The 13,497-nt window shown below is 38.3% G+C and overlaps 1 protein-coding gene across 1 annotated transcript in view; it reads right to left on the bottom strand.

The window, feature by feature from the left end:
* slc2a3a (solute carrier family 2 member 3a) overlaps positions 1–12,478 on the bottom strand; it is a 28,963-nt gene extending 16,485 nt beyond the window's left edge. Inside the window, exons 1-3 of the mRNA XM_046844208.1 lie at positions 12,055–12,478; positions 11,730–11,821; positions 6,264–6,362 (exon numbers count right to left, since the gene is read on the bottom strand). Of these exons, the coding sequence (XP_046700164.1) occupies positions 6,264–6,362; positions 11,730–11,744 (114 nt within the window). The 5' untranslated portion in view covers positions 11,745–11,821; positions 12,055–12,478. The remainder of the gene's footprint in view (positions 1–6,263; positions 6,363–11,729; positions 11,822–12,054) is intronic.
* Between the last annotated feature and the right edge of the window lie 1,019 nt (positions 12,479–13,497).

Genomic DNA, 13,497 nt, shown 5'->3' on the forward strand with positions numbered 1-13,497 from the left:
TGATATGTACGCAGACCAGGACATCTTGCCATTTGCGCTTCTGACTGTAAGCAGCAATGCCTATTGTCTCATAACTGCTAAACTATAGATAGTTTTATTATAAAAGATATTTAATTCAATCCTGGCAGAGTGCTCAGGGAATGTGCAGAACAACTAGCAGATGTCTTCACAGACATCTTCAACATCTCCCTGAGCAGTAACGTTGTTCCCACGTGCCTCAAGACAACGACCATCGTTCCTGTGCCAAAGAAATCGACTGTCTCCTGCCTCAATGACTACCGTCCCGTCGCGCTCACTCCCATCGTGATGAAGTGCTTCGAGAGGCTCGTCATGAGGCACATCAAGACACAGCTTCCACCCTCCCTGGACCCCATGCAGTTTGCGTATCATCCAAACCGTTCCACGGACGATGCCATCTCCACAACCCTCCACCTGGCCCTCACCCACCTGGATAACAAGGACTCGTATGTACGAATGCTGTTCATTGATTTCAGCTCAGCATTCAACACAATCATTCCTCAGCACCTGATCGAGAAGTTGAACCTTCTGGGCCTGAACACCTCTCTCTGCAACTGGATCCTGGATTTCCTGACTGGGAGACCTCAGGCAGTCCGGATCGGGAACAGCATCTCCAGCACCACCACACTGAGCACTGGAGCCCCTCAGGGCTGTGTGCTCAGTCCACTGCTGTTCACTCTGCTGACTCACGACTGTGTAGCAATGCACAGCTCGAACGACATCATCAAGTTCGCTGATGACACGACCGTGGTGGGTCTAGAACGATGAGTCAGCATATAGAGAAGAGGTGCAACGGTTAACTGCCTGGTGTGGAGCAAACAACCTGTCTCTGAACGTGGACAAAACGAAAGAGATGGTTGTGGACTTCAGGCGAGCACAGAGCGACCAATCTCCACTGATTATTGATGGATCCTCTGTGGAGATCGTCAAGAGCACCAAATTCCTTGGTGTTCATCTGGCGGACAACCTCACCTGGTCACTTAACACCAGCTCCATCACCAAAAAAGCCCAGCAGCGTCTCTACTTCCTGAGAAGGCTGAGGAAAGCCCATCTCCCTCCCCCCATCCTGTCCATGTTTTACAGAGGGACCATTAAGAGCATCCTGAGCAGCTGCATCCGCAAAGCACACAGCATTTTGGACGATCACACACACCTCTCACACACATACTTCACCCTCCTACCATCAGGAAAACGGTTCAAGCATTCGGCCGTCACAACAAGACTGTGTAACAGTTTCTTTCCACAAGCCATCAGGCTTCTCAATACAAAGAACTGAACAGAACTCACACACACTCACTTACACACACACACACACACTCACTCTGTGTGTTACTGAACTGTACAACCTGGACTAAACACAATCATCACTCATCTTGATCCACTCCACCACCATTTATCTATTTATTATTATTTATACTCGCACCTTGTATTCAGTATAATGTTTACATGCTGTTTTTGCACCTTTTGTATTCAATAGAATGTTTACATGCTGTCTTTGCACCTCCTTGCTGCTGTTTTTTTTGCACTACATTGCTCTGTTCTGTTTGTACTTTCTCCTGGGTATAGTTTTTACATTTCTCCTCACACAGTACTGTATATTTAAGTATACAGTAGGTTTACTAGTCGGCGCTATACTTGGTTTTTGTCCTTTGTCTTGTCTTGTGTTGTCTGTCTGCACTCTGTCTGTCTGTACTGTTCTTTTGTTTGCACTGTTTGCACCAGGCTGCACTCGATGCACTTTATGTTGTTTTGTTGTTTAGTGTAGCACCAGGGTTCCGGAGGAACGTTGTTTCGTTTTTACTGTGTACTGTGTACCACTGTGTATAGTAAAAATGACAATAAAAGCCACTTGACTTGACTTGACTTGACTTAATTCCATTCTTGCAATTACTGATTTACTAGATCCTGTAAAGTCTGTCATTTAATGCCACTGCCCACATTTCCTACAAAACATCTCTGGTGTCCAACAGACAACATCAAGTCAAGTCAAGTTAAGAAGCTTTTATTGTCATTTTAACCATATATAGCTGACACATTACACAGTGAAATGACACAACGTATTCCCTGAACCCTGGTGCAACATAGAGCTTCATAACAGCTCTAGAGCTAAGGACTAAGTAAGTTGTGCAAACAATGCAAGACAAAAGACATGCATCAGACAATACAGGACAGTGTGGGACAGATACACAAAACACATAATAATGCTAACCAGTAAATTCAATTCAATTCATTTTTATTTGTATAGTGCTTTTAACAATGAACATTGTCTCAAAGCAGCTTTACACAGATAATGTGGTGATTAAAAGTGAATATGTTCTTTATAAGTAAGTTTGTCCCTGATGAGCAAGCTGGTGGCGACTGTGGCAAGGAAAAACTCCCCGAGATGGCATAAGGAAGAAACCTTGAGAGGAACCAGACTCAAGAAGGAACCCATCCTCATCTGGGTTGCACCAAATGTCCATTTATTGCAGATATAGGATGTTGCAGGGTACAGTGATGATGATCAGAAGCGAAAAGTAGTCCTGAGTCAGTGTAGGAGACTGTTGACTTTAACTACAGTCCAATGCATCCTCAAAGCGCCCGTTCTTACTCTGGAATTTCATGTAACCACCCAAGGTGTTGATGAGAAACCATCCCAAGCTGCACAGAGTGGTCTCTAGTTGAAGAGAACACTATCCAGAGGCAGGCCTGGACGAAGTGGGAAGATCCACGGAGGGGAGAGGGGCAGGAACAGTGGTCACTGGAGCCTCAGGAGCATGTATTGCAAACCTACCTTATATGGTATACAGTACAATGTGCAAAAGAGAACTGTAAACAACTAAGCATAAACACAATATTGTGCAAAAACAGCAAAAGCAGCAATCAAGAGGTGTGTGAAACAGCATGTAAGCAGTATCAAATGATTATGATATAATATGGGTGGTGCTGAAGACATGGGTGTAAATTGAAATAAGTATTGAGTGTGTGTTTTATTTCAGGTTGTAACAGTTAAAAAAACACAGCTGAGTGAGTGTGTCTGTGTTTTTGTACAGTTCAATTCTGTGTGTTCAGGAACCTGATGGTTTGAGGGAAAAAACTGTTACACAGTCTGGTTGTGAGGCCCGAATGCTTTAGAACCTTTCTCCTGATGGTAGGGGAGTGAAGAGTGTGTGTGAGGGGTGTGTGAGGTCGTCCACAATGCTGTTGGCCTTGTTGCCGACATGTGTAAATGCCCGTGTTAGAAGGGACAGACACTCCGATTATCTTCTCAGCTGTCCACACTACCCTCTATAGGATTTAATGATCCGAGACGGTGCAGTTCCCAAACCAGGAAGTGATGCAGTGGCTGCTCAGGATGCTCTCGAAGGTCTTGCTGCAGTACATGGACAGGATGGGAGGAGGGAGATGGGCTTTCCTCAGCCTTCTCAGGAAGTAGCGGTGCTGCAAGGCTTTCTTGCTAATGGAGCTGGTTTTAAATACGTGAAGTTCTCCGCCAGATGAACACCAAGGAATTTGGTGCTGTTGAAAATTTCCACGGAGGAGCCATCAATGTTCAGTGGGGAATGGCCATTCTGCGCTCTCCCAAAGTCAACAACCATCTCTTTGGTTTTGTCAACGTTCAGAGACAGGTTGTTGGCTCTACACCAAACTGTTATTTGTTGCTCCTTCTCTCTGTATGTGGACTCGTTGTTCTTGCTGATGAGACCCACCACGGTCGTGTCATCTGGGAACTTAATTATGTGGTTTGAGCTGTGCATTGCTACACAGTCGTGAGTCAGTAGAGTAAACAGCAGTGAGTTGAGCACACAGCCCTGAGGGGCCCCAGTGCTCAGATGATTGTGTTAAACACTAAAGTGAAGTCTATAAACAGCATTTGTACATATAAGTCCTTATTGTCCAGGTGGGTGAGGGCCAAATGGAGGGTTTTGGTGATAGCATTTTAAATGAAATGGTTTTGATGATAAGCAAACTGCATGGGGTACAGAGAGGGTGGTAGCTGGGTCTTGATATGCTCTATGACAAGCCTCTCAAAGCACTTCATTATGATGGGTGTGAGTGCGACGGGACAAATGTCATTAAGGCAGGAGACTGTAGACTTCTTTGGCACGGGGTCGATGGTCTTGAGGCACGTACGAACATCAGCACTGCTCAGGTAAATGTTTAAGATGTCAATGAAGACAGCCCCTAGCTGTTCTGCATATTCCCTGAGCACTCTGCCAGGAATGTTGTCTGGTCCAGCAGACTTCCATTTGTTATCTCTGCATAGAGTCTTCCTTAATTCAGCCGTGGTAGTTGGAAGAAGGGGTGGTCTTCCTTGCTGCCACGTTGTTCTGCACCTTAAACCAGGCGTAGAAGTACATCAGTGCATCTAAAAGGGAGGCATCACTGTCACAAGCAGGTAAAGTCTTATAGTTTGTGATCTCCTGGATGCCCTGCCATATGCGCCGGGTGTCTCTGCTATCCAGGAAATGGCAGTGGATTCTCTTTGCCTGTGCGTGCTTTGCCTCTCTGATGGCTTGGGACAGTTCTGCCCTTGCTGTTATTTAGGCCGTCTTGTCCTCTGGTCTGAAGGTGCAGTCTGTAGACTTTAGCAGTGCATGCATCTGGGGGGAATGTACACTCTGACAATGAAAACAGTGGTGAATTCCCGTGGTATTGTCATGAACTCCATTAATGATGAGCAGTAGCTGGAGACAAGCAGAGAGTTCTTGCACCGTTCTGAGATGATATAAACACACATCCCACCACTGAGAGTCTTACCGCACAGAGCAGCAGTTCTGTCAGCACAAAACATGGCTAGCCTATCTAGCTAAATGATGGCTTACAGAATTCTTGTCACTGAGCCACGTCTTAATGAAAACAAAGACACAGCAGTCTCTAAACTCTAGTAGTGTGGTATGCTGGAGTCGGATGTAGTCCAATTTATTGTCCAGGGAGCAGATGTTTGATAGTAGAATGGACAGGAGAGCCGGCCAGCTAGGGTTAGCCTTAAGTCTAGCACAGACACCCGCCTACTTGTGTCGAGGAATAAAGTTAATCAAATATGCATATGCAACATGTGTATGTAACTTCTGATGTGTGTGCCTACAGGAATGTGACATGTGTGGTGTGTCTATGCATGAAATAGTATAGTTTGTTGTGTGTGTGTGTGTCTATACCTAGACATTTGGGTACTACCATTGTATGTATAAAAGGGTCCCAAGTGAAACACAGATGTTGGGTGAACAATTTATGGATGGAGAAGTGGGATGTATGGACATGCCTTTGTGGTCCAGGTATAAATATAGTGGGATTGTGACTGGAGAGTCAGTTGCTCGGTGGACCAACTCCGGCTTTTGTTAAGTGATAATAAAGTCTGTATCTTCTGGAAGCAAAACCCATGACCGAGTCGTTTCTACAACATCTGCCGGGCTTCCGCTTCCTCTAGCACCGCTTCCAACGTACCGTCTTCCAGCATCAAATGCCGAGGACTGGGGGCCTGTTTTTTGTAGCCGAGGTCGCAGCAATCCAAGGTTACAAAGGTTATTGAGGACATCATCATGCAGCTTGTTGTTGCTTGATTTCTGTACTGTAACAGCATCTGGCTGATAGATGAACACAGCTGTCTCTGGTGTCCATATACTTGGTAAAGCCGGACTAAAGAAGTGAAATGCACCATTTTGGATCCGGAGAGGCCGCTACGTGCTACTGTCACAGCGCCATCTTGGATTCCACATCATTTTTAGATTCAGTGGTCCATCTCTAGCCAGTGTTATATCATTTACAATCTCTATTGTATAAATCTGCTTAAATCTATTGTATAAAACCTTTTTTTTTTTTTAGGCATGAATCCTCTGCTTAAACTAGCGCTGTTTGACTGGTCCCACCATCTCTCTGAGTAAGAGGTATACATCAAGACTCTCCCTCTGGCACCGATGTGGTGGAATGAACTTCCCTTAGATGCCTGAACAGCTGAGTCAGAAATATATATTTAAAGGTTTATCCTCTATGTCACCCATGCATATTCACTAACCCTGCTTAGTCTGTTCATCAATGTTCTGTTTCAGCAACTTCATCTTTGCTTGAATGAATATTTGTATATAAACACTAGCAAAAGCTTCCTGACTCTGGCTAGTTACAACATCTTTGAGTACATGTACACTTTTTGACATTTAATAATGCCTTAAATAAATATGGAAAAGGCTGCAATATCACGCAAATCTTTAAAGAATGCAAACTTTTGAAAACTCATATTTTTCTAAATCTAGATCTCCACATATTTGTACCTGCTCAGGCGCATTGATGACCCCTGTGTTGTAGCCAAACTGCAGAGAGCCGATAACAGCCGTAGCCATTGAAAACAGGAGATAGCATGTCACTTCATTCTGTGGAGGAGAAAAACAAAGACATTTGAATGAAGCAACACTTGCAAATGTTTTGTTGTCCTGCTAAAGAAATGTAAATACATGAGCAGAACATAACTTTAACCAAAAACCCACCCAATCACTATGTGTCTCCACAATTCAACAAAATACCATTATACATATAATACAATTCAAAACCTAATATTTGAGCATTTGGGGTGTATTTATAAAATAAATTGTGCTTATGATGTATGAGTATGTTTTACAGGTAAAGGTGTCTTTGGCTGCAAATGGTTTCAAGGGCAGTCGGATGTTAAAATTGCTGAGAGAACAAAATCTACTGAACCACATGATCCTGAAGCTGCCAAAGTTCTCTAATTTTATGACCTTGTTTCCAAATCCTAATCATATTGTAAATTTATGTGAAGTGTAGGAGGAAAAATGTACCACCTCTAGAATTACTGGAATATACCGGGTTGAAAATATTATATATTTTTTTTTTATCTGAATCAAATTAATCTTACACTGGACGTAAAAGAGAACACTTTTAGCTGTTGATTTTTTTTTTACCCAAATGGTCATCAGACGTCACCACAAACACCTGATTTATATTCTTCAGCATGTTTTAGCATAATCAGGCTAAATCAGGCTAAATCAGATGTAACTCTAACTTCGCAATTTGAGACAGAATGCTAGTGTGTTTAAAGTCTGTTTATATTGTTAGATTTTACTAATCTCTCTAATATACTGTAATCCTGGGTATCCAGAGAGTGAAAATTAAAAAGAGCTTTCTTTAAATAAGGCTTGTTTGAAAGTGACACCAAGTAACATATCAAAATACAAAACATATATTCATATTTACAGTGATATTCCAAACTAATTGTGGGGTCAGGGGACCTACCAATTTAACACACACACAATTGTGTAAGTAAAAAAAAAAAAAGAAAAAGAAAAAAAAAAGAATAGTTGTAAAAGACCAAACTAACAAGTTATGTTCTAAAAGGTGTTTATCTGTCAGTACTGAAATGCAACATGATCTTTATAATCAGAGCGTTTTTCAACAAGTTAACGTTCATCATTCATTGGAAATTGACTTTAATAACAAACTAACTAACTGGGAGCTCCGTGGTTAAGACATTAGAGTTCGGATCAGAAGGTCATGGGGTCAGATGCTGTAAATGCTGTAAATAGCACATGAAATGTAATTATAAATAGATAATGGTGAAGCGTGTTTATTAATAGGTGAAACTGTGTAATCATTTGGGAATTACTGTGGCATAAGTAGAATAAAACAGAAAATTAAAATAATGGTGTGTTAAAATATAGAAATAAATAAACTCTGAAGTGGAAAAATGGTCCCTTGGCTACCTGCTAGACAGTGTAGAAGAATTGAGGAAATGGAGAAGTAAAACGGAGGACAAAGAAGGAGAAAACCTTGACCAAGGAGACAATCAGTCTCAAATGACACATGGTAAGTGCAGCATTGATTTCCATAATGCTTACACAATTTTCTTCCCCAAGAAATTTCTCTTCTTTTCTATTATGTGTCATTATGGAATCTTTACTTAAATATTTAAATAAATGGAGTGGAAAAAATAATAAAATTGTGTACGTAACGAGTTCTTGTTTTATACCTTAAAGTAGTATCCAATGTCAAGTGTGTTATTGATTATTTAGTTGATTCCTACCAATAATATAGTGTCTTTATATAAAACATTGAGATATTGTACGAATTAGATGTACAGTATGAGTCATTTTTTTAGAACTTTAATAAACAAAGCCATAAATAATGATTGGTGTTAATAATATAATTTAGTGGTGTGTGAGGGTGTGTGGTCATCATATCATCAAATGGTATCTGTCAATTGTTTGAATCAATTGTATCAATTGTATTATTGGTTTACAATTTCTAAGAATATGCAAAGCATATCTATCTATCTATCTATCTATCTATCTATCTATCTATCTATCTATCTATCTATCTATCTATCTATCTATCTATCTATCAATCTATCTATCTATCATCTATCTATCAAATGGTATATCTATCTATCTATCTATCTATCTATCTATCTATCTATCTATCATCTATCTATCTATCTCTATCTATCTATCAAATGGTATATCTATCTATCTATCTATCTATCTATCTATCATCTATCTATCTATCTATCTATCTATCTATCTATCTATCTAATGGTATATCTATCTATATATCTATCTATCTATCTATCTATCTATCTATCTATCTATCTATCTATCTATCTATCTATCTATCTATCTATCTATCTATCTATCTATCTATCTATCTGTCTGTCTGTCTGTCTATCTATTTATCAAATGGTATATCTATCTATCTATCTATCTATTCATCTATCTATCTATCTATCTATCTATCTATCTATCTATCTATCTATCTATTTATCAAATGGTTTATCTATCTATCTATATCTATCTATCTATCTATCTATCTATCTATCTATCTATCTATCTATCTATCTATCTATCTATCTATCTATCTAATGGTATATCTATCTATCTATCTATCTATCTATCTATCTATCTATCTATCTATCTATCTATCTATCTATCTATCTATCTATCTATCTATCTAATGGTATATCTATCTATCTATCTATCTATCTATCTATCTATCTATCTATCTATCTATCTATCTAATGGTATATCTATCTATCTATCTATCTATCTATCTATCTATCTATCTATCTATCTATCTATCTATCTAATCTAACTAATCTAACTAACTAACTAATTTGGAGATTTCCTCATATGTTGGATCGCTCTTATTTGGAGACTTCCTTAATTTGTGTTGGATTGTGTGTTGCCATTTTATTTCATCCCCTGATTTTCAAACTCTGTTTTTGCTCTCTGGATTATGGATTCACATTATCTGGCTTCTGCCTGTATTTTGATAAGAATTTCTGCCTTATCATTTGAATTTGTCTGCTCTGTTAATAAAATAAAATCTCTAATCTGCACTTGTATCCACTTTTGTGCATTTGCTGTACTGTAAATGGTTTTTAGGGTAGTACCAGTATTTTATTGTGAATTTACACCAAATGGTTTTACAGTTTGGCTTATATGTAAGCATTATTATTACATTCTATAGTATTGGGAAACATAACAAGTCTCAATTCCTGCTTGGCAGCTTTGGTTTGTTGACCAGTAAATGATTTAAAATTATTTGAAGTGTTCAAAAATATATTTTATCCCCCCCAGTTAGTCCAAAAATGATACATGCTAAATTTAGTGTTAATGGTAGACAGAAAGTAGGCTTGAATTTCAGGTGTTGGTGTGTTCCTGAAAGTATATGCTAAAAATAAAATTATATAATGAGAAAAAATTAACATTGTAACAGTTCTTGACCACAAGATGGTACGATCCTGAAAATGAAGGATGTGATCATAAAGATACTTATCAATTTTGATGATTCATCAAGATTGCTCTCCCTCACAGACTATAAAAAACTGTTTTGAATGTCAAAACTCCTTTCATGACTTTTGATTTAAGGTCTCATATATTATGAAAAGGATTAGACAAAATTGGAGGTGGAGCAATAAGAGGAGGAAAAATAGAAGTTTAATGTTCCCATATTAATCATGTTATTATAGCATTTGACCAGTAGGGGGCCATAAAAATTGTTGTATAGTGTCAAGTCCAGGTGATGAAGATGTCTACCAAGTTTAGCGTGAGTGTAAAATGACGTCGCTGAGATCATTTCACTTGCTGATTGCCATGTCTGACTCATATTTGTTAGCCTATAAGGAGCACAACTGTCTGGAATATTTCAAATTGTTTTGATCGCTTTTGTCTCATTGTGACCTTGGCCTCAGTTGCAAGGTGAAATCAACCACATGTGAAGAAAATCCGACGAAAGAGCAGCTCTTTTTATTTTCATCCACAGCACTTTTATGGCTATTTTTTCTGAAGTTTTAATCGTAATATAATATATTAACTCTGCTTTTAATATAATATTTATGCTTATATACAATACAACCCCAAAACAGGTCCACAAACAGATTATAAACATCTGTTTATCTACATGGTTTCAGTAGTTTGATGACATCATAATGTAAAGAAAACCCTACAGAAATCACTTCAAGGATGACTTGAGCAGAATAATTATATTTAAACAAGTTTGAATGTGATTATATGTTATATGTTGAGCACATTCACATGCCCATGCACATGTCTATCTGTTTTTCACTTTAATTATGGTGGTTGCCATATGCAAAATGTAAACATTTTCTGGCAACAGATTTTATGCATGTTTGAAATCATCAATCAGAATGCAACCAAAATGATGAAAATCTATTTAATACATAGCGAGGTTATTGTTTTATTACAAGGCATTTCAACAAGAAAACATTTTTATATAATGTTAATTTTATAATATGAATAAATCTATAGAGTTATGCTCCTAGTTAATCCCAGGAAAGATATGGATGGGTTGAGAAAGAAAAAAGTGAAAAAACAAAAGCATTGTTTTCACCTTCAGCGCTTCATTATCTCATTATCTAATTAAATATGGACCAGAATTAGGAAATAAAAAACCTACCTCAAAAATATATATATTTTCTTATCATTAATACTTTGTAAGCAGTCAGATCAACCAAACAAGTCAGCTGATCTTTATTTGCGGTTTAAGTCATTTTAGCAAAAAACCTAATCCTAATCCTATTTTTTTATACTTCATATAATATTTATTCTGGAATCGATATATAGGTCAGCAAGTGATCACAATACCACAACAACATCAAAGGAATAGCATAACAAAAAAACAAAAAAAAACATTAAAGAAATGTAATTTCTTGAACTCAAATTCAATTCAATTTGATTTGTCTAACACTTTTAGCAATGCACATTGTCCCAAAGCAGATTTAAAAGATATAGAGGCAATAAAATTGAACTCCAGGAGTCTGTGCACATATTCTTGAATACTTTTTCCCTCTAGATGTTTTTATTCTTTGCCTTATATATTGTAGATATCTTAGTATGTTTATTTTAATGCAACTGTTAATGATATGCCATTTAACCCCACAGTCTAATGCAATGTTTTTGTTTCTACATTATTCTTTTGGTCTACATTACAGTAATTGAAGGTTCTCTGATTGTGTATTGTCTGCTTTCAATATTATGCAGTGACGTTATAAAGAAAGCTATACATTATAAAAGCAGAGATGAAGAGGTTTAGAAAAGAGAATGCTGCAGTATTCAATGCACAAAAACAATCCTTCTAGATATTATTATTATTTCTTGTTTTAAAACAGTAAAGACACCTCTGAAATCCTGTGTGTCTATATCATCTCCTGTTAAACTTAAACGTGTTTTTGTTGTCTAGTTTGTTGTATAGCATGCACTACTCACCTTCTCCCCCTCCATGTTTCAGTAAAATGGGAGTGGCTGATTTTGTGAACGAGCAGTTTGGCACGCAGGTTCCGATTCTGAATACAATCAGGCTGAAGAAAATGAGAAGCATTAGGAATTATGACTTCAAATCATGTAAATATACAAATACATATTAAAGCAATAAAAACGTGCATGCATACTTTTTTTTTTTAGATCACCCCTTTACAGTTCACTTTGCACTACTGGGAAAAAAAACATTCAATTTCTGTAGCATCAGTTCATATTCTTGCTATTGCATCTTCACCTTCAGGGTGCATCACAGACATTGGCCTGATGTGATTACCTTTCCTGGATGTCGCGAGCTCTCCGTTCCTGCGCGCGCCTCTGCCCTCCACTGACGCTCCTCTATAGTATTTCCGTGCTAGTGCGTGCGTGCGCGCGAGCGTGTGTGTGTGTGTGTGTGTGTGTATATGTCGCACTGTGAATACGTGGCTATTCTCACGTTGCCCCCCCTTTGACGTAAAAAGATTTGCTGCAGCCAATAACAGCAAATGATCAGTGATCAACCCCTTGCTTCTTTTTTTCCCCCTCGATCTTCCTCCTCCTCCTCTTCCAGCTGTTCGCGAGATTTCATTTATTCGTAACGCCGCATCTTTTGCGTCCTAAAACTCGTGACAACTTGCCAATGACACACACAGTCACAGGGAGAATCCGATACGTTCCCGTGATGCTTTGTGAGCACGACCTTGATCGTTTCTGCGGATGCGGTGCTCTTTCCCACCAAGCCTTGCTCTTATTGGCTTGTGCGCAGCACAAACCAGGAGCCAATCAGAGCGCAGAACAAGTGATGCTCCTTGCTAATCCCAGCAGAGACAGGCAAATAAGGGTGGGTTAGGAAAGAAAAACAAATATAAAACCACAAGAGCACCGTCTCCACCTTCAGTGCTTCATCAACGTATTATCTCATTATCTCATTTATTATGAACCAGAAGATGTAAAGTCATGGATTTTCTCTAAAACATATATGGATGCTTTGCAACCTCTTCGAAGACCAAAGTTTTAGCAGTCAGACGAAACCAACCAAGTCTCAAGTCCTGATCTTAATCTGATCTTTATTTGGGGTTTCTTTAAAATCCTTTCATTGATAACTGTATGATTTTGGACATGAGTTTGACTGTGGATACTTTACAGCTACTAGATGCCTGCACAGCTACAAACATCACCTTCACTATTATCTCATTATCTCATTTAATATTAACCAGAATATGTGAAGTCATGTATCTTCAAACATATATTTTTTGTTAAGCTTTTTGAGAACCAAAGCTATAGCAGTCAGATAAAACCAACCAATTTCAATACTTTAATTGATAACTATAGGTTATGGACATGCGATTATTACTATAGACTATTTTTGCTTTACAGCTACACACCCAATTATAAAAATAAAAAGATATGCAGGCTTTTTTATATATATATTTGCCTTTTTTTTTTTTTTTTTTTACATTTACAGCATTTACCAGACACCCTTATCCAGAGCAACTTTAAAGTATTTTAATCATACAGCTGAGCAGTTGAGGGTTAAGGGCCTTACTCAAGTTCCTAGTGGTGACATCATAGTGGTGATGGGATTTGAACTAATCACTTTCTGATTAGAAGTCCAATTTATTAACCACTTGACTACCCCTACTACCACACTGAGCGTTACCTACCACCAAATCGTTTCAGATTGTTTCTGTCTTCATGTTCATATGTTGTAGTTTGTCATTAAAACTGAAACAAAGTTTTG

Source organism: Silurus meridionalis, chromosome 29 (genome assembly GCF_014805685.1).
Source record: "Silurus meridionalis isolate SWU-2019-XX chromosome 29, ASM1480568v1, whole genome shotgun sequence".
NCBI lineage: Eukaryota > Metazoa > Chordata > Actinopteri > Siluriformes > Siluridae > Silurus > Silurus meridionalis.